The sequence below is a fragment of the Schistocerca americana genome, chromosome 5 (assembly GCF_021461395.2).
Source record: "Schistocerca americana isolate TAMUIC-IGC-003095 chromosome 5, iqSchAmer2.1, whole genome shotgun sequence".
Lineage (NCBI taxonomy): Eukaryota > Metazoa > Arthropoda > Insecta > Orthoptera > Acrididae > Schistocerca > Schistocerca americana.
This window is the reverse complement of record NC_060123.1, coordinates 332424371-332443254: the sequence shown is the minus strand read 5'-3', so window position 1 is coordinate 332443254 and position 18884 is coordinate 332424371. Positions and strand designations below refer to the sequence as shown.

Here is an 18884-nt window from a genome sequence, read left to right as displayed (position 1 = left end):
TGGAAGTATTCCGCTGAAAATGCAAAAAAAAAATGCATCGATTTATTTTCTCATGGCTTATTAAACAACTGCAAGTTTCATACATGTGCCACAAATGGTGAATTTTGAATGAAACCTATTTTTCTCTTGCTACTATGTTGAAGTTTGCTTCTTTTGCCAAAACACGGCAGAGCTTACACAATGTCACCTCACTAACAAGCTGTGCAGATGCAATTGAGAGAGAATTCTGAAACCGTAGTCTATTAAATTCGTCATGTGGGGAACAGAGGAAAAGCAAGGTCAACAGATTATGAAAAACACATCTTCGGTACAAAAATAAACGTGTAATGGCTTCACTTACGCTGCACAAAAACCCACAGCATGCCTCGTTTCACCAGCTATCCATGACCCTTCAAAATTACATTCTTTCATCGAAAAAGTCTGTAGTTGGTGTTATAACATGCAGATAATAAAGTTTGCAAAGTAACCGTATGGCAATCTACTCTCCTGTTTGCAGGTTATCATTTGCCCAGATCCCATTTCAATATCTCTAACCACTTATCAAATATCAGGAATGTTGTCGATATTTCATTTGACTTTATTGTTAGCGTGTGCGATCGCAAATAAGTGTGCTACATCAGATCGGTTGTCTTGGCGTTCGTGTCAGAGACCCCCACCCAAGTATAGACAACAGTTCAATATCTTAGCTAAATTTAGTATTCAGCAACACATTATGTAATACTACGCACCAAATTCAAAATCATAGGACCCCTATTTTTTATTACAAACTTTTTCGAATTTCGCTCAGTGTCTCACCTGAATGCAACTATCACAATACCTATGGCGATTAACGAAATGATAGGCGGGTAAATATTGTGCTGTGACAGTTTCACAGTTACATGTAATGCATTATAGATGTAACTGTGAATATATATATATATATATATATATATATATATATATATATATATATATATATATATATATATATCTGTGTGTGTGTTTTATTTTTAGTAGATTTTAACCATATCCTTGTCTTGTTGAACGGCAGATCCCTTAGGTATGTTCGTATACGCTGAATTCGGCCTTGGTTTATTAAATCCGCCTAAAATAAAAAGTTGTCGATTTTCTCTTGAGGTTCATTTTAATCAGTTGTAGAAGCACAGCATGGTCAGAGCTATAACACAGGCAATATTAATGTCCTCAGCAGTACACAACAGGAAACGTACCAAACGTGTTTAGTTCCAAACAGCAGAATGAAGAGACAGCAGGTATGTAAATAAACTACGTTTCGACTTGAACTCTTCTTCCTGACGTACAGAAACAACAAGGTAAAGAAGTGATAGGCATTGCTATACAAGAGTTTATATAAAGAGATACTTATCCAACTTGACAGTGATATCAGTGTTGATGAACACTATGCACAGTACAGAAACGGTGACATCTGTTGTGAGACCAACTGTATCAGTAGGAATTTTGTTACTATCAACAATCTGAAGCATCACAGTGTAATTAATGTAGTGGTGTCCTTGTTCCATGAAGCTTTTCATGTGAACAGAGTGTGTGTGAGGTTTCTGCAGAGCTGTTCACAGCAGCTGGAGAACTTCAGCATGCAGTCACTTTTCGCGGCTCCAATCTCAGGTGGATTCCTCCGATCGGTGTCAGCACCACAGTGTTGGGAGCCATGCGTAGCTTAGACTGCTTGTCTCCGACGGGCAGAATGTCAAATTTTGACAGCAGATGTACTATCGCTGTCTTCACCTGCATCAACCCGAAACGCATGCCTGCAACAAAACAAACAAGTTATCACTTTCCAGAATGAGATTTTCACTCTGCAGCGGAGTGTGCGCTGATATGAAACATCCTGGCAGATTAAAACTGTGTGCCCGACCGAGACTCGAACTCGGGACCTTTGCCTTTCGCGGGCAAGTGCTCTACCAACTGAGCTACCGAAGCACGACTCACGTCCGGTACTCACAGCTTTACTTCCGCCAGTACCTCGTCTCCTACCTTCCAAACTTTACAGAAGCTCTTCTGCGAAACTTGCAGAACTAGCACTCCTGAAAGAAAGGATATTGCGGAGACATGGCTTAGCCACAGCCTGGGGGATGTGGCTAAGCCATGTCTCCGCAATATCCTTTCTTTCAGGAGTGCTAGTTCTGCAAGTTTCGCAGAAGAGCTTCTGTAAAGTTTGGAAGGTAGGAGACGAGGTACTGGCGGAAGTAAAGCTGTGAGTACCGGACGTGAGTCGTGCTTCGGTAGCTCAGTTGGTAGAGCACTTGCCCGCGAAAGGCAAAGGTCCCGAGTTCGAGTCTCGGTCGGGCACACAGTTTTAATCTGCCAGGATGTTTCAAGTTATCACTTTGTTGTACCTGGGAATGATAATGCTACATGCTTGAAATCTGGCACTGTGTTACAAAATTCATTTCGTTCAACTTCTCACATAAACTATAATAAATTTCGAAATAATTCTCTCCGCAGAACCAGTGTTATTTCGCCCCATCCCCAGAGAGGTATCAGGACTATACACACGAAGACGTCCTGTAGCAAAAGTGTTTTAATCGCTATACGGGTCCAAACTCACCACTACTTGATTGATTTTATCATTTGCTGTTATCGAGTCAGCTTTATTCGTACCTACTATGGCCGCTTGGCTGCCCCCATTTCTTAATAGTTTTGAAGTTTATAGCTTGAAGCTACCGGTCTCTGCTTGCTATGAGCAGTGACAATAGGGTGTCTCTCCAGCTATGTCCGAATTAATTAAATAAATAATATTAATTAACTTTCATTACCCAGATTAATTGAAAGAATGCACAGTGGATAACATAGCTTGACACTGTGATAAGCCTGTGCATTCAATATAGAGGGGTAGAGATTTTTTTTTTGTCCATAAACTGTTCTCCCTCCACTTATGATCCTTTAGCATTCTGAACTCAATTTCCTTCAGGTGCTTAATTACCCTCTTTAATGAATCAGTTATTGGGAATTTACTTTGACTGGGAACGAACGAAGGTTTCCTTCACATCAAGAGCAACACAAGGATGTTGCTGTCCAGAATTTATTGCTCAAATTGACCATCACTTAATACTTTTATCTCCTACTCAGATCGGGACTTCTACAGCAGCAAGACTGCCAGCAATAATTCCCAGTTTGGGTTAATCTTGGTGTCTAGGGCCATTATAATGTCGTAATACTGTTTAGCAGCGGAAGGCTTCATATAATGGAAACTACCTCGTCTCACGACATACAATTCTCACTGGCGTGCTGCATACTCTCTCTCTCTCTTAACTATTACGACCTGAATATCACTGGCAGTGATCAACAAACTACGGTTCTTACTATCAGGTTTCATAACAACATAATTGCACTTGAAAGCTATGTTTCTAATTGAAGTATTAAGGAAGGCGTCAGTCAGTGGAAAAGTACTCTTGATTACATCAGCAAAAAACTAAATGAAATATAACTTAAGTAATCACTTCAGAGAAATTACTCAAACACGAACTGGTTATAAGATCAAACTCGTAATTTATGCGAAATATAACTAACTGAAATTGTCGAAATCACGTTTAATTTGCGTGATGCTCTTACAAAGTTTACTGTAGCGACCTACCGACTGTAATTGACACAAGAATTATAAAACTGCTCTCACATCAGCAGTTAATTAAGTGTATATGTATGCTTAAAATATGTATTTTATTTCATAACTTCACACACATTGTTTATATAATATGCTCAGAACCATTTCTCTGTTCAGTAACGTATTCACAAACATTATTTTCCTATGTTCATTACAACTTTCAGGAGCACACTGACACTGATTGTTAAGCTCCGTTGTTATGTTACTCTTTAGTTCCTTCAGTGTGTGTGTGTGTGTGTGTGTGTGTGTGTGTGTGTGTGTGTGTGGTGGTAGGGGGTGGGCAGGGGGGGAGGGGGGTGTGGGGCGTTATTCAACGACGCGATGCGAAACACCAAACTCCAATACCCCCGCCAGGTCACGATGTTTTCATGAAGCATACATGCATACATATCCAGTAGTCACAGGCCCTTCAAACCATGTACTGCTTTCATTAACTGCCTCCGCTCGTTTCTGTGTTGTGCTCGATTCTTCCTGGGGTCTTCCGTAGTCAGTGATACGCCGCCTTGGTCGTCGTATGGGGCGTCTAGGGTGTAGTTTTCCCACAAGTGCTTTCGTCACCCATCTTTCGGCTGGCATACGGGCAACATAGTCTGCCCACTGGATTCTTTTGCTCTTCAGCTTCTGTAGTACGTTGGTTGTTGCATCAAAAGGAATATTTCCTCATTCTTCTTTCTTCGCCGTTCTGCTTTTTCGAATAATGGTCCCTATAACTTCCTCATTACTCTTGTTTGAAACAGCAGTAATTTTTCATTTTTTTTGTTTGGTCATGCCCAATGTTTCTGAATCGTAAGCGACTGCTGGCCATATCACTGCGTTATATATTTCCATCTTAGTGTTTGCTGATATTGATTTTGAGCTGAGCGTCTCCCGGACGGAATACAAGAATTTCATTTCCCCTGCTGTTCTTTGTTAGATGCCCCTTTTTATCCTGTTGTTGCTGGTAAACCAAGATCCCAAGTATTTGAATTCGTGAACTCTTTTAAACATCATGCCATCTATCTCAAAAAATTCTTCCTAGTTTTGTCTTCTTCCTAGTTACACGAACTCCGTTTTACATCTCTAGCCCAATCCCCCGTGCGTAGTTGTCGATTTACTGGTACGTTTCTTTAAACTCATGTTCTGATTCACTTAGTAGTACTACATCATGTGCTTATGCGAGACCCGTTTTATCTTGATACATCTCTAGCCCAATCTCCTGTGCGTAGTTGTCCATTTACTGCTACGTTTCTTTAAACTCATGTTCTGATTCACTTAGCAGTACTACATCATCTGCTTATGCGAGACGATCTTAATTACCATTCATCTGTACTCCAGGCCATTCCTGTTGCTTATACTGCCTCATTACTTTCTATAACATTACACTGAACAGAACACACGAGAGAGCGTCCTCTTGTGTGAGATCTGTATCAGTCTCGAACGTTCCTGACGTGACCCTTCTGAAACGCACTGCTGCCCTTGACCCATCCATACAAGTTTGTAGCATCCTCACTACTTTCTCAGGAGTTCTGAAGTCACGCAGTGCCTTGTGTAGGCTACTCCTGTGAATACTGTCGTATGCACGCTGAAAATCGACGGACAGACTGTGTATATATCTTTGTCATTACATCCAACAAACCGATACCTCTGTAGTTACCACCCTGCATTTTGCTTCTCTTCTTGTTTATCGGGTATATTTCCATTCCTCTGAAAATTTATCATTCTTACATATCAACTGGATCATTCTGTTTACCTCACCGCAATCTTTGATTAATTACCCATTTGTTCTGTCCTCTCCTGGGCGAGGACGTGAAACACATGTATATTTTCGGTGACTATTCACGTATCTACTAAGGTGGAACCAGGCCTTATCAGTTGTAACCTCCCCACAAAATAATTATTAAATAAATTTAAATATGAATAAATGAATGTGATTCTAATTTAATGTAACCTCTGAACAAAATTGGTTCCCATTTATAATCTCCGTGCAGAAATGTATTCACATTTAATGTACCCACAAAATTCTATTCTCATTAAATGTTAAGTTCGAAACAGAAAAATTCCTAAACCCCGAAATTAAAAAAAAAAATTCAGTAACCTGGCAAATTTCAGGACGACAGCAGCGCTGCATCACGGCCCTGTATTCTGAATAAAAAAAGCAAAAATTCTTACCTCAATATAAACGGCGAATATATCTGCTCTTATTGATTGGCGACTCCATGGAGTGTCCTGTGCACAACGACCATATAATGGGCATACTTGGAAGGAGAGACAGCATTGGTCGTGTTTTTTGTTTTATTAAACGCAAAATTGATTTTCGGTCACTTAGTGACCATCTTCAGTGCTGTAATATATAATTTAAATTGGTAGGCACTGGTGACACAAGCTTACAGCGATCACATAAACTCTATGTGATCGCTGTAAGCTTGTGTCACCAGTGCCTACCAATTTAAATTATATATTACAGCACTGAAGATGGTCACTAAGTGACCGAAAATCGATTTTGCGTTTAATAAAACAAAAAATACGACCAATGCTGTCTCTCCTTCCAAATATCTGCTCTTACCTAAAAAATTTTCGGCACAGCTCCGTGCAATGCTGGCCTATACATTTGTGATTCGTGAAAGAAATGATCATGCATCGGATAAATTCTTTAAATTGAAATGAATGCTTTTTTTAAAAAAAATTACTTTATATTATAAAAATTATTATTACGGCATTTTTTTAAAAAAAATTGGTGGCAGTTCACATACATTGCTACATATGCGCGAGGCTGCTTCTTTACCTTATACAATAATACTCAGCCTCCAGAATACCGACCAGAGCAGACTGCAGACAAGCGCAGACACGCGCAGACTAGCGCAGACTACTGACAAGCAACAACTAACCACATACTGCTCTCTGGTCAGAGACTCTCCTATGCCTTGCCTATTGCAGGCAGAGCATACCTCTTACACAGTGAAGAAGACGAGGCCCACTACTGCGAATTCATGGCTGTCAACAAATGACAAAAGTTGCTTTTCTTGCTTTTCTTCATCCGGCGCCTTCAGTTCGTGCACACTGTGAACATGATATGCAGAAAACTTTAACATCTTTATCGGATTCTGAGAACCTACCATACGAAACCTAAGATTGGACAGAGAACCTCAAACTTTTTGAAGACGAACACAGCCTCACATTCCTCACCTCAGCAGCTAAATAAATTGTTCAAATGGCTCTGAGCACTATGGGACTTAACAGCTGAGGTCATCAGTCCCCTAGTACTTAGAACTACTTAAACCTAACTAACTTAAGGACATCACACACATCCATGCCCGAGGCAGGATTTGGACGTGCTACCGTAGCTGTCGCGCGGTTCCAGACTGTAGCGCCTAGAAGTACTCGGCCACTCGGCCGGCCCTCAGCTTCTCTAGTATCCGTCAGAGTAGGCTTTCTCCATGTTCCCTTGCTTCTGATACGCTTTCCCTGAAACCGATGATTAATCCCGTTATTGTTGATTTTTTGGGCACTGTCGCATCTGGACATTACCTACGAAATACCTCTACAGCAAGCGAATACGAATGACTATTCAACAATTCAACTACGTGTAGCTGCTCCTGGGAAAACAACATTTTAACAAGCAAATTGCTTAAAAATACTATAGATGTAATGTGTTTTCTACCCCGTTACGTTAGTATAGTCGTGTTTTGTCGGTAATATCTGTGGTGTTATCTTGCGGTTACTCATCGAAGGACTGCAATGCAGCTCCAATTTGCAGACACATTTGCTATTTTGTGCTCGACTTTTAGATCACACTGTATGACCCACAGCTCAAAATTTACATAATTCAAATACAGAAGGCACATACGAATACCTTTCCATAGTCTAACTCTATGAGTACCAATAGCTTCAGACTGAAACCACGATTTCATTAATTTTTGGGATTCCATATGACAATCGATAGAACTCAATCCTTATTGGATTACTCCGTCGTTCGTCTGTCTCTCGGACTGTTCGAAACCCTTTTCGTTAGGAAGTGGTAAACGTGTCAAATTGAAATTTCTCACATATTAAGGTCTAAGGTCCCTCGGCGCTGTAAAAATTGAAGCTTCTGTGTTGATGCACTCAAAAGATGCGGCCATTTACATCATATATTTTGATACAAACTCACTCATCAAAACCTATAGGTTACTCATCATCTACATCTACACTCCTGGAAATGGAAAAATGAACACATTGACACCGGTGTGTCAGACCCACCATACTTGCTCCGGACACTGCGAGAGGGCTGTACAAGCAATGATCACACGCACGGCACAGCGGACACACCAGGAACCGCGGTGTTGGCCGTCGAATGGCGCTAGCTGCGCAGCATTTGTGCACCGCCGCCGTCAGTGTCAGCCAGTTTGCCGTGGCATACGGAGCTCCATCGCAGTCTTTAACACTGGTACCATGCCGCGACAGCGTGGACGTGAACCGTATGTGCAGTTGACGGACTTTGAGCGAGGGCGTATAGTGGGCATTCGGGAGGCCGGGTGGACGTACCGCCGAATTGCTCAACACGTGGGGCGTGAGGTCTCCACAGTACATCGATGTTGTCGCCAGTGGTCGGCGGAAGGTGCACGTGCCCGTCGACCTGGGACCGGACCGCAGCGACGCACGGATGCACGCCAAGACCGTAGGATCCTACGCAGTGCCGTAGGGGACCGCACCGCCACTTCCCAGCAAATTAGGGACACTGTTGCTCCTGGGGTATCGGCGAGGACCATTCGCAACCGTCTCCATGAAGCTGGGCTACGGTCCCGCACACCGTTAGGCCGTCTTCCGCTCACGCCCCAACATCGTGCAGCCCGCCTCCAGTGGTGTCGCGACAGGCGTGAATGGAGGGACGAATGGAGACGTGTCGTCTTCAGCGATGAGAGTCGCTTCTGCCTTGGTGCCAATGATGGTCGTATGCGTGTTTGGCGCCGTGCAGGTGACGCCACAATCAGGACTGCATACGACCGAGGCACACAGGGCCAACACCCGGCATCATGGTGTGGGGAGCGATCTCCTACACTGCCCGTACACCACTGGTGATCGTCGAGGGGACACTGAATAGTGCACGGTACATCCAAACCGTCATCGAACCCATCGTTCTACCATTCCTAGACCGGCAAGGGAACTTGCTGTTCCAACAGGACAATGCACGTCCGCATGTATCCCGTGCCACCCAACGTGCTCTAGAAGGTGTATGTCAACTACCCTGGCCAGCAAGATCTCCGGATCTGTCCCCCATTGAGCATGTTTGGGACTGGATGAAGCGTCGTCTCACGCGGTCTGCACGTCCAGCACGAACGCTGGTCCAACTGAGGCGCCAGGTGGAAATGGCATGGCAAGCCGTTCCACAGGACTACATCCAGCTTCTCTACGATCGTCTCCATGGGAGAATAGCAGCCTGCATTGCTGCGAAAGGTGGATATACACTGTACTAGTGCCGACATTGTGCATGCTCTGTTGCCTGTGTCTATGTGCCTGTGGTTCTGTCAGTGTGATCATGTGATGTATCTGACCCCAGGAATGTGTCAATAAAGTTTCCCCTTCCTGGGACAATGAATTCACGGTGTTCTTATTTCAATTTCCAGGAGTGTACATCCATACTCCGCAAGCCACCTGACGGTGTGTGGCGGGGGTACCCTGAGTACCTCTATCGGTTCTCCCTCCTATTCCAGTCTCGTAGTGTTCGGGGAAAGAAGGATTGTCGGTATGCTTCTGTGTGGGCTCTAATCTCTCTGATTTTATCCTCATGGTCTCTTCGTGAGATATACGTAGGAGGGAGCAATATATTGCTTGTCTCTTCGGTGAAGGAATGTTCTCGAAACTTTAACAAAAGCCCATACCGAGCTACTGAGGGTCTCTCCTGCAGAGTCTTCCACTGGATTTTATCTAGCATCTCCGTAACGCTTTCGCGGTTACTAAATGATCCTGGATCTTCTCTATCTCTTCTATCAACCCTATCTGGTACGGATCCCACACTGCTGAGCAGTATTCAAGCAGTGGGCGAACAAGCGTACTGTAACCTACTTCCTTTGTTTTCGTATTGCATTTCCTTAGGATTCTTCCAATGAATCTCAGTCTGGCTTCTGCTTTACCGACGATCAACTTTATATGATCATTCCATTTTAAATCACTCCTAATGTGTACTCGCAGATAATTTATGGAATTAACTGCGCTCCAGTTGCTGACCTGCTATTTTGTAGCTAAAGGATAGGGGATCTATCTTTCTATGTATTCGCAGCACATTACACTTGTCTACATTGAGATTGAATTGCCGTGCCCTGCACCATGCGTCAATTCGCTGCAGATCCTCCTGCATTTCAGTACAATTTTCCATTGTTACAACCTCTCGATACACCACAGCATCATCTGCAAAAAGCCTCAGTGAACTTCCGATGTCATCCACAAGGTCATTTATGTATATTGTGAATAGCAACAGTCCTATGACACTCCCCTGCGGCACACCTGAAAGCACTCTTACTCCGGAAGACTTCTCTCCATTGAGAATAACATGCTGCGTTCTGTTATCTAGGAACTCTTCAATACAATCACACAATTTCTCTGATAGTCCATATGCTCTTAGTTTGTTCATTAAACGACTGTGAGGAATTGTATCGAACGCCCTGCGGAAGTCAAGAAACACGGCATCTACCTGTGAACCCGTGTCTATGGCCCTCTGAGTTTCGTGGACGAATAGCGCGAACTGGGTTTCACACGACCGTCTTTTTCGAAACCCATGCTGATTCCTACAGAGCAGATTTCTAGTCCCCAGAAAAGTCATTATACTCGAACATAATACGTGTTCCAAAATTCTACAACTGATCGACGTTAGAGATATAGGTCTATAGCTCTGCACATCTGTTCGACGTCCCTTCTTGAAAACGGGGATGACCTGTGCCCTTTTCCAATTCTTTGGAACGCTACGCTCTTCTAGAGACCTACGGTACACCGCTGCGAGAAGGGGGGCAAGTTCCTTCGCATACTCTGTGTAAAATCGAACTGGTATCCCATCAGGTCCAGCGGCCTTTCCTCTTTTGAGCGATTTTAATTGTTTCTTTATCCCTCTGTCGTCTATTTCGATATCTACCATTTTGTCATCTGTACGACAATCTAGAGAAGGAACTACGGTGCAGTCTTCCTCTGTGAAACAGCTTTGGAAAAAGACATTTAGTATTTCGGCCTTTAGTCTGTCATCCTCTGTTTCAGTACAATTTTGGTCACAGAGTGTCTGGACATTTTGTTTTGATCCACCTACCGCTTTGACATAAGACCAAAATTTCTTAGGATTTTCTACCTAGTCAGTACATAGAGATTTACTTTCGAATTCATTGAACGCCTCTCGCATAGTCCTCCTCACACTACATTTCGATTCGCGTAATTTTTGTTTGTCTGCAAGGCTTTGGCTATGTTTATGTTTGCTGTGAAGTTCCCTTTGCTTCCGCAGCAGTGTTGTAACTCGGTTGTTGTACCACGGTGGCTCTTTTCCATCTCTTACGATCTTGCTTGGCAGATACTCATCTAACGCATATTGTACGATGGTTTTGAACTTTGTCCACTGATCCTCAACACTATCTGTACTTGAGACAAAACTTTTGTGTTGAGCCGTCAGGTACTCTGTAATATGCTTTTTGTCACTTTTGCTAAACAGAAAAATCTTCCTACCTTTTTTAATATTTCTATTTACGGCTGAAATCATCGATGCCGTAACCGCTTTATGATCGCTGATTCCTTGTTCTGCGTGAACTGTTTCATATAGTTCGGGTCTGTTTGTCACCAGAAGGTCTAATATGTTATCGCCACGAGTCGGTCCTCTGATTGACTGCTTAATGTAGTTTTCAGATAAGGCACTTAAAAAAATTTCACTGGATTCTTTGTCCCTGCCACCCGTTATGAACGTTTGAGTCTCCCAGTCTATATCCGGAAAATTAAAATCTCCACCCAGAACCATAACATGTTGGGGAAATCTACTCGAAAATTTTCCAAATTATCCTTCAGGTGGTCAGCCACAACAGCTGCTGAGTCAGGGGGCCTATAGAGACATCCAATTACCATGTCTGAGCATGCTTTAACAGTGACGTTCACCCAAATCAGTTCACATTTCGAATCTCCGTCAATTTCCTTCGAAACTATTGCACTTCTTATCGCTATAAACACGCCTCCCCCTTCACTGTCCAGCCTATCTCTGCGGTATACATTCCAATCTGAGTTTAGGATTTCATTACTGTTTACGTCTGGTTTCAGCCAACTTTCTGTCCCTAGTACTATATGGGCGTTGTGACCGTTTATTAATGAGAGCAGTTCTGGGAGCTTTCTCTAGACGCTCCTGCAGTTTACTATTAGCACATTAATACTGTTATTCCCTGTTGCATTATGCCTACTCCTACCAATAGATTATCTCCCGCTGAACTACAATCACAGAATTCTGTAATAAACATGGTTTCACAGTACAGCCAAAGCAAAAAGTCCGAAACCTGTATATCTGTAATATTATCACACGAAAAAGAAAAGTTTGTCATCTCTTATCTGATAAGATTGCAGCACTGCATCGATACCAATGGTCATCACTTCGAACACCTTATGTAAATGGACGTTCATGCCACCTTTGTGACCTTCATTGATCGTCAAACACCTTAATGTTACACATCACTGGATTCGTCTCTATAGCCGCTATCAGAAAATAAGTACCGAACTACAGCATCCCATCTGAAAAAAACAAAGTTGACCTTCATATCTCTGACGCGACCCCACCTAGCAACAAAAAACCAACGTCTGATTATGGCACCCGTTGTGCCATGCAACGTTTGTCACACAAACTTTTCAGCTACTATCATTCTTTCGGAGTTATTCTAGGAGGCAGTAGTTAGTGACTCACCCTGTATATTCATACACTACTGGGCATTAAAACTGCTACACCACTAAGATGACGTGCTACAGACGCGAAATTTAACCGACAGGAAGTAGATGCTGTGATATGCAAATGATTAGCTTTTCAGAGCATTCACATAAGATTGGCGCCGGTGGCGACACCTACAACGTGCTGACATGAGGAAAGTTTCCAACCGATTTCTCATACACAGCAATTGACCGGCGTTGCCTGGTGAAACGTTGTTGTGATGCCTCATGTAAGGAGGAGAAATGCGTACCAGCACGTTTCCGACTTTGATAAAGGTCGGATTGTAGCCTATCTCGATTGCGGTTTATCGTATCGCGACATTGCCACTCGCGTTGGTCGAGACCCAATGACTGTTGGCAGAATATGGAATTGGTGGGTTCAGGAGGGTAATACGGAACGCCGTGCTGGATCCTAACGGCCTTGTATCACTAGCAGTCGAGATGACGGATCGTGCAGCCATGTCTCGATCCCTCAGTCATCAGATGGGGACGTTTGCAAGACAACAACCATCTCCACGAACAGTTCGACGACGTTTGCAGCAGCATGGACTATCAGCTCGGAGACCATGACTGCGGTTACACTTGACGCTGCATCACAGACAGGAGCGCCTGCGATGGTGTACTCGACGACGAACCTGGGTGCACGAATGGCAAAACGTCATTTTTTCGTATGTATCCGGGTTCTGTTAACAGCATCATGATGGGCGCATCAGTGTTTGGCGACATCGTGGTGAGCGTACATTGAAAACGTGTTTCGTCATTGCCATACTGGCGTATCACCCGGCGTGATGGTATGGGGTGCCATTGGTTACACGTCTCGGTCACCTATTGTTCGCATTGACGGCACTTTGAACAGTGGACGTTACATTTCAGACGTGTTACGACCCGTGGCTGTACCCTTCATTCGATCCCTGCGAAACCCTACATTTCAGCAGCATAATGCACGACCGCAAGTTGCAGGCCTTTCTGGATACAGAAAATGTTCGACTGCTGCCCTGGCCAGCACATTCTCCAGATCCTTCAGCAAATGGAAACGTCTGTTCAATGGTCGGCGAGCAACTGGCTCGTCACAATACGTCAGTCATTACTCTTGATGAACTGTGGTATCGTGTTGAAGCTGCATGGGCAGCTGTTCCGGTACACGCCATCCAAGCTCTGTTTGATTGAATGGCCAGGCGTATCAAGGCTGTTATTACGGCCAGAGGTGGTTGTTCTTGCGTGAAAATGTAATCACATGTGAGTTCTAGTATAATATATCTGTCCAATGAATACAGGTTTATATCTGCATTTCTTCTTGGTGTAGCAATTTTAATGGCCAGTAGTGTATTATGTCACTGGCAATCTAGGTCGTTACTAGAGAGAGACTACCTTCCTTTTCCTACGTATGGCGATCTTTGTGTTCTTGGAGTTTAATACGAAGAAGCATACAACTTTTTGTATGTTAAATACTACCAGTCTTTAATTGCAACATAATGCTTCCTTGTTCGTTACCGTCTTTCCTCACATCGGCTACTTTCCGTAATGATACTAACCGCCTCGGCCGTTTTGATAGAAGCCGTTTAAACTTTTTTAATTTTCTAACCAGTATGGTGGCAGTTGTACAGCGCTGTGGCGTCTGTGGAGGCAGCTGTTACAACACAATTAGCAGCATTCGTATTGCGACAGAGGCAAATAATTATGTCGCGAATCGTTAATAAATTCTAGGAAATCGTTTTGCTAAAATACTTTCTCCTTTTTTTGTAAATAAAAGTGATGGTATAACAATCTTTTATGTTTTTATTGCTGTACAGAAGATGAGTCCGGAAATAGCAAGTGCTTCATAAAGGACGGAAAGTATGTTAAAGCAGCTAGAAATAAAACAAAAAAATTGTGGTAAGCTTCTGTGGGACCAAACTGATAAGGTCACCGGTCCCTAGACTTACGCACTACTTAATGTAACTCTAACTAACTTACGCTAAGGACAACACGAACACCCATGCCTGAGGGACGACTCGAACCTCTCAGGAATGATGCTGCTTGAGCATACTGTACGTGGGCCCCAACGTGGTACACGCGATCGCAACGCACTCCAGCGGCAGTTGAGGGATGTTTCTAGTTCGTAAATCACACTGTTTACTTAACGGGTGCGCGTAAAATTCCCACGTTAGCTCTATTAAAAAGCACATTTCCAACATCGTCCTCGAAATGGAAAGTAACATGTTCAATCAATAGGGACAGAGACATATAAAAGTTCCATTACAAACAGTGCGGTACAAATTGCGAATACTTCTCGGCATAAGATAAACATTATTTCATCATTCCCACATTTTAGTAAAACTCCAAGGTCAGTCTTACTTAATCACTGTTCCTACCCAGTAGCAGAATCTTTGCAACGCGTGAATTACGAAGCGTAAAATAAAAAGGAGCAAAATATCTTTATACAAGTAGCGCAAGCTGTCCTGTAGATCAAGCCAATCGAACAAAGCCACCCCTCAAAAAAAGGTGAACTTATATTTACATAACATCAAATATTATACTATATACTTACATTAAACTAATAATACAGTATCAGAACCTTATAAAAACGCGAATGTTAAGAAATAAAATTTAGTAACGTCAAGATGCGAGCCTCCCCCCAAACTACCAAATCAATAGAAGACAGTGATGTTACTCATTACGCTTTTTTTTCTTTTTCTTTTTTTGTTCGATATAGTTCGTTGCGGTTGGTCGGGGCGGACGTCACAAGACATCCGTTCAAATTGATCGTTGGCTCCTTGACTCAGTTTTTTTTTTTTTATTACAGAGAGAGCGCAGCCCTCTGACTGAACACGCTTAGCTACCGTGCCGGCATCGCTAAACCATCAACACACACAATGTAAGTAATCAAAGTATGTTACCATTTCAGAAAACCTTATGGTAGTCAGAAACTCGTCACGCTCAACCCTCAACGTTCGGATGCACGGTCCGTGTGCCGACGGCTTTAGCCTGCCGGCTGGTCCAAGCAAACCCGTGGGCGGGCAGTGCAAGTTGCGGGCCGCCGTGCAGGGCTCTGCCCAACAGCCCCAACCTCACTCCTTCCGACTTCCATCTGTCTGCCCAACCAAGGATGCACTCTGCGGTAATCAGAATGTGGATGATGGGGCGCTTACTGAAGCAGGAAGACGTTGGTTTCGAAGTTGGCTTCGTAAGGTGGCGTGAGGCCGTCGCATTGAACGTAGATTATGTTGAAAAATAGCGTTTGTGGCCAAAAAAGTCGAAAGTAATGTGCTGTATAGTGATTCTAAATAAAACCAACCTGCTACCAGAAAAATAGTGTTGCGTAAGTTATACGAGGATCACTCCGAAAGAAATGCACACTATTTTTGTAAAAATGCAGTTTTCATACTGCATGTGTGAAAGTTTTACAGTGTGTAGATACATCCTTCCCACTTGTTTTCAAACTTAGTTCAACCTGTTCCCGTGAGTGGCGCCGTCACAGCATGTCTTCAAGATGGCTGCTACACTTGACGTTCGTCAGAGGCAACGTGATGTCATAGAATTCCTGTGCTGTGAAAACGAGACAGTGGCAAACATCCACAAGAGGTTGAAAATGGTGTATGGAGATGCTGCTGTCGATCGCAGTACAGTTAGTCGGTGGGTGAGCAGGTTACGTGATGAAAACGGGCACGGCAATATTGAGGATTGTCCTCGCAGCGGCAGGCCTCGTACTGCACACACTCCAGACAATGTGCAGAGAGTTAACGAATTGGTGACTGCTGACAGACGCATCACAGTGGACGAATTATCACGCTACGTTGGGGTAGGGGATGGAAGTGTTTGCAGAATACTGAAAGTGTTGGCGTTAAAAAAGGTTTGTGCCAGGTGGGTTCTCAGGATGTTGACAGTGGCTCACAAAGAAACAAGAAAAACGGTATGCAGCGAACTTTTGGAACAGTACGAGAATGATGGAGATGTATTTCTTGGAATAACTGTGACAGGTGATGAACCATGGCTCAATCAATGGAGTGACATCATGCAAATTCACTCAAGAAAAAAAAATAATTCAAAACCACACCTCCTGCTGCAAAAGTTATGGCTACGGTGTTTTTCGATTCCGAACAACTCTTGCTTGTGGACATCATGTCTAGTGGAACCACCATAAATTCTGATGCATATGTGGCGACGCTGAGGAAACTTCAAGCTCGACTGAATCGTGTTCGACCACATCGGCAAAAGCAGGATGTTTTGCTGTTGCAATACAATGCACGGCTGCAAGTCAGTCAAAAAACCATGGAAGCGATCACAAAACTTGGATAGACAACACTGAAACACGCGCCTTACAGTCCTGACCTGGCTCCATGTGACTATCATCTCTCTGGGAAACTGAAAGACTCTCTTCGTGGAACAAAGTTTGAAGATGATGACGTCCTTGTGCACTGCCAAACAGTAGCTGCAACAGGTTGGTCCAGAATTTTACCGTGCGGGTATACAGGTGCTGGTTACAAAATGGTGTAAGGCAATTGAGGGGGATGGAAATTATGTGGAGAAATGAAAATATTGTTCCTAAAGGATGTATCTACACACTGTACAACTTTCAAACATGTAGAATAAAAGATGGATTTAATAAAAAAAATTGTGTCCATTTCTTTTGGAGTGACCTTCATACAACACCCCTCTTAGATAAACTGATTTTTCAGGATAGAAAATGTTGGCTTCTTGTTGATTAGCTTACAAAGGATAAAAAGCAATCGATGACCATTACTCAAATCTCTGAAGCAACCGTCTGAAAAAAGAATAGAAACCAGGAATGTTAAAGAAGGAATGCATCTCATTACAGAGCTGTAATGGGATGGTGGTGCAAATTCCTATTAACTGCGAGGATGGTCGTATTTTATGTCAGGATGCAGGACGATGGGTTGCCTAACTCGGCGGTCGAGGAATCGGTACAGCTCGGTTGGAAATATATTTTTTTCACCAAGATTCTCGCACGGTTGTTGAAAGCGGCCAATCGAAAGCGTGCACTGGTCCTGGACAGTAGAATCTGCCTCAGCGGGACAAAAGGCGGCTTGTTTGGCTGCACCAGTGCGTGGTCGCCGGCCAACCAGGCGGTCGTGAGCAGGTCGCCGTGTCAGCGCCCTCGCTGGCCAGAGGATGGCGTCAGGCGTATCTGCCGCAGTCAGCAGCTCTCGCAGTGGGTCAGGTGCGAGGCGCGCTGGAGCGTACGTTTCGAACCTAAGGCCCGTAAGACCCGCTGGGTCGCCCAGATATTGGAGGTGGTCTCCTCGTGATGACTCCGGCTCCAGCCCCAGAATCATCGAGTGTAGCATCGGTACGTAGACCAGTAAACACAGCGAATTCATTTGAACGAAGTTTTTTGGCCCAAACCGGACCGTCGGCTGGAGGACGGCATATCTTGGCATGTATATATAGTAGATTTGTCGGGCTTTTTTGTGACCAGTGCCCCGCATTCAGTCAGTTAGGGCACCACGGCAGTCTAGCATCAGGCAACGGCATGAGGTAATCCAGCCCACCACTGAAACAGATGTTTTACACTATGGGGTCTCAGCAACATCCTGGCCCTCGAAACAGGAATTCAGAGCTGGTGAAATCTTCTCGGAGGGCAGTTTGCCCAATAGGGGTGACAAAACTGAGGTATTTCATTGTGAAAAGTAGATTCAGTCTTAAGTACCAGACTCCACAAGTATTCATACATACACACCGAGCGAGGTACTGATAAAATACTAGATTAGCGTTCACGAGAGCAGTGGTTCATATCGCCCTCGGACCCTGCAAACTTATGGTTTCCGCAGTATCGCTAAATTGCTTAATGCAAATGCATGGATGGTTCAATTGAAAAGGATTTTGGCGATTTCCCTATCCGTTCCTTCCTTTCCCCAATCTTAACATGCCATCTGATGACCTTATCTTCGACGGTACGTTAAATCCTAATCTACCTTCCTTATTCCATTCCATTGTGGCAGCGTAGATTCAGTCTTAAGTACCAGACACCACAAGTATTCATACATACACACCGAGCGAGGTACTGATAAAATACTAGATTAGCATTCACGAGAGCAGTGGTTCATATCGCCCTCGTATCCCGCAGACTTATGGTTTCCGCAGTATCGCTAAATTGCTTAAGGCAAATGCATGGATGGTTCAATTGAAAAGGATTTTGGCGATTTCCCTATTCGTTCCTTCCTTTCCCCAATCTTAACATGCCATCTGATGACCTTATCTTCGACGGTACGTTAAATCCTAATCTACCTTCCTTATTCCATTCCATTGTGGCAGCGTGCTACAGTAGCCAGTTTCGATTTATTTCAGAATAAACACAATCCTGATTGCAAAAGTATTTAATGTCAAAGAATCATGTCATTAACATTAAATAATTCCGCAACGAAAACAGTTTTAATTCTGAAATTTT

General features: G+C 43.6%; 1 protein-coding gene across 1 annotated transcript in view; it reads right to left on the bottom strand.

Annotated features, from left to right (window-relative positions):
- Window positions 1-1104: 1104 nt before the first annotated feature.
- The window catches only part of LOC124616148 (cytochrome P450 6k1-like), a 77431-nt gene continuing 59651 nt past the window's right edge, over window positions 1105-18884 (bottom strand). Inside the window, exon 4 of the mRNA XM_047144425.1 lies at window positions 1105-1763. Coding sequence (XP_047000381.1) covers window positions 1585-1763 — 179 coding nt within the window. The 3' untranslated portion in view covers window positions 1105-1584. The remainder of the gene's footprint in view (window positions 1764-18884) is intronic.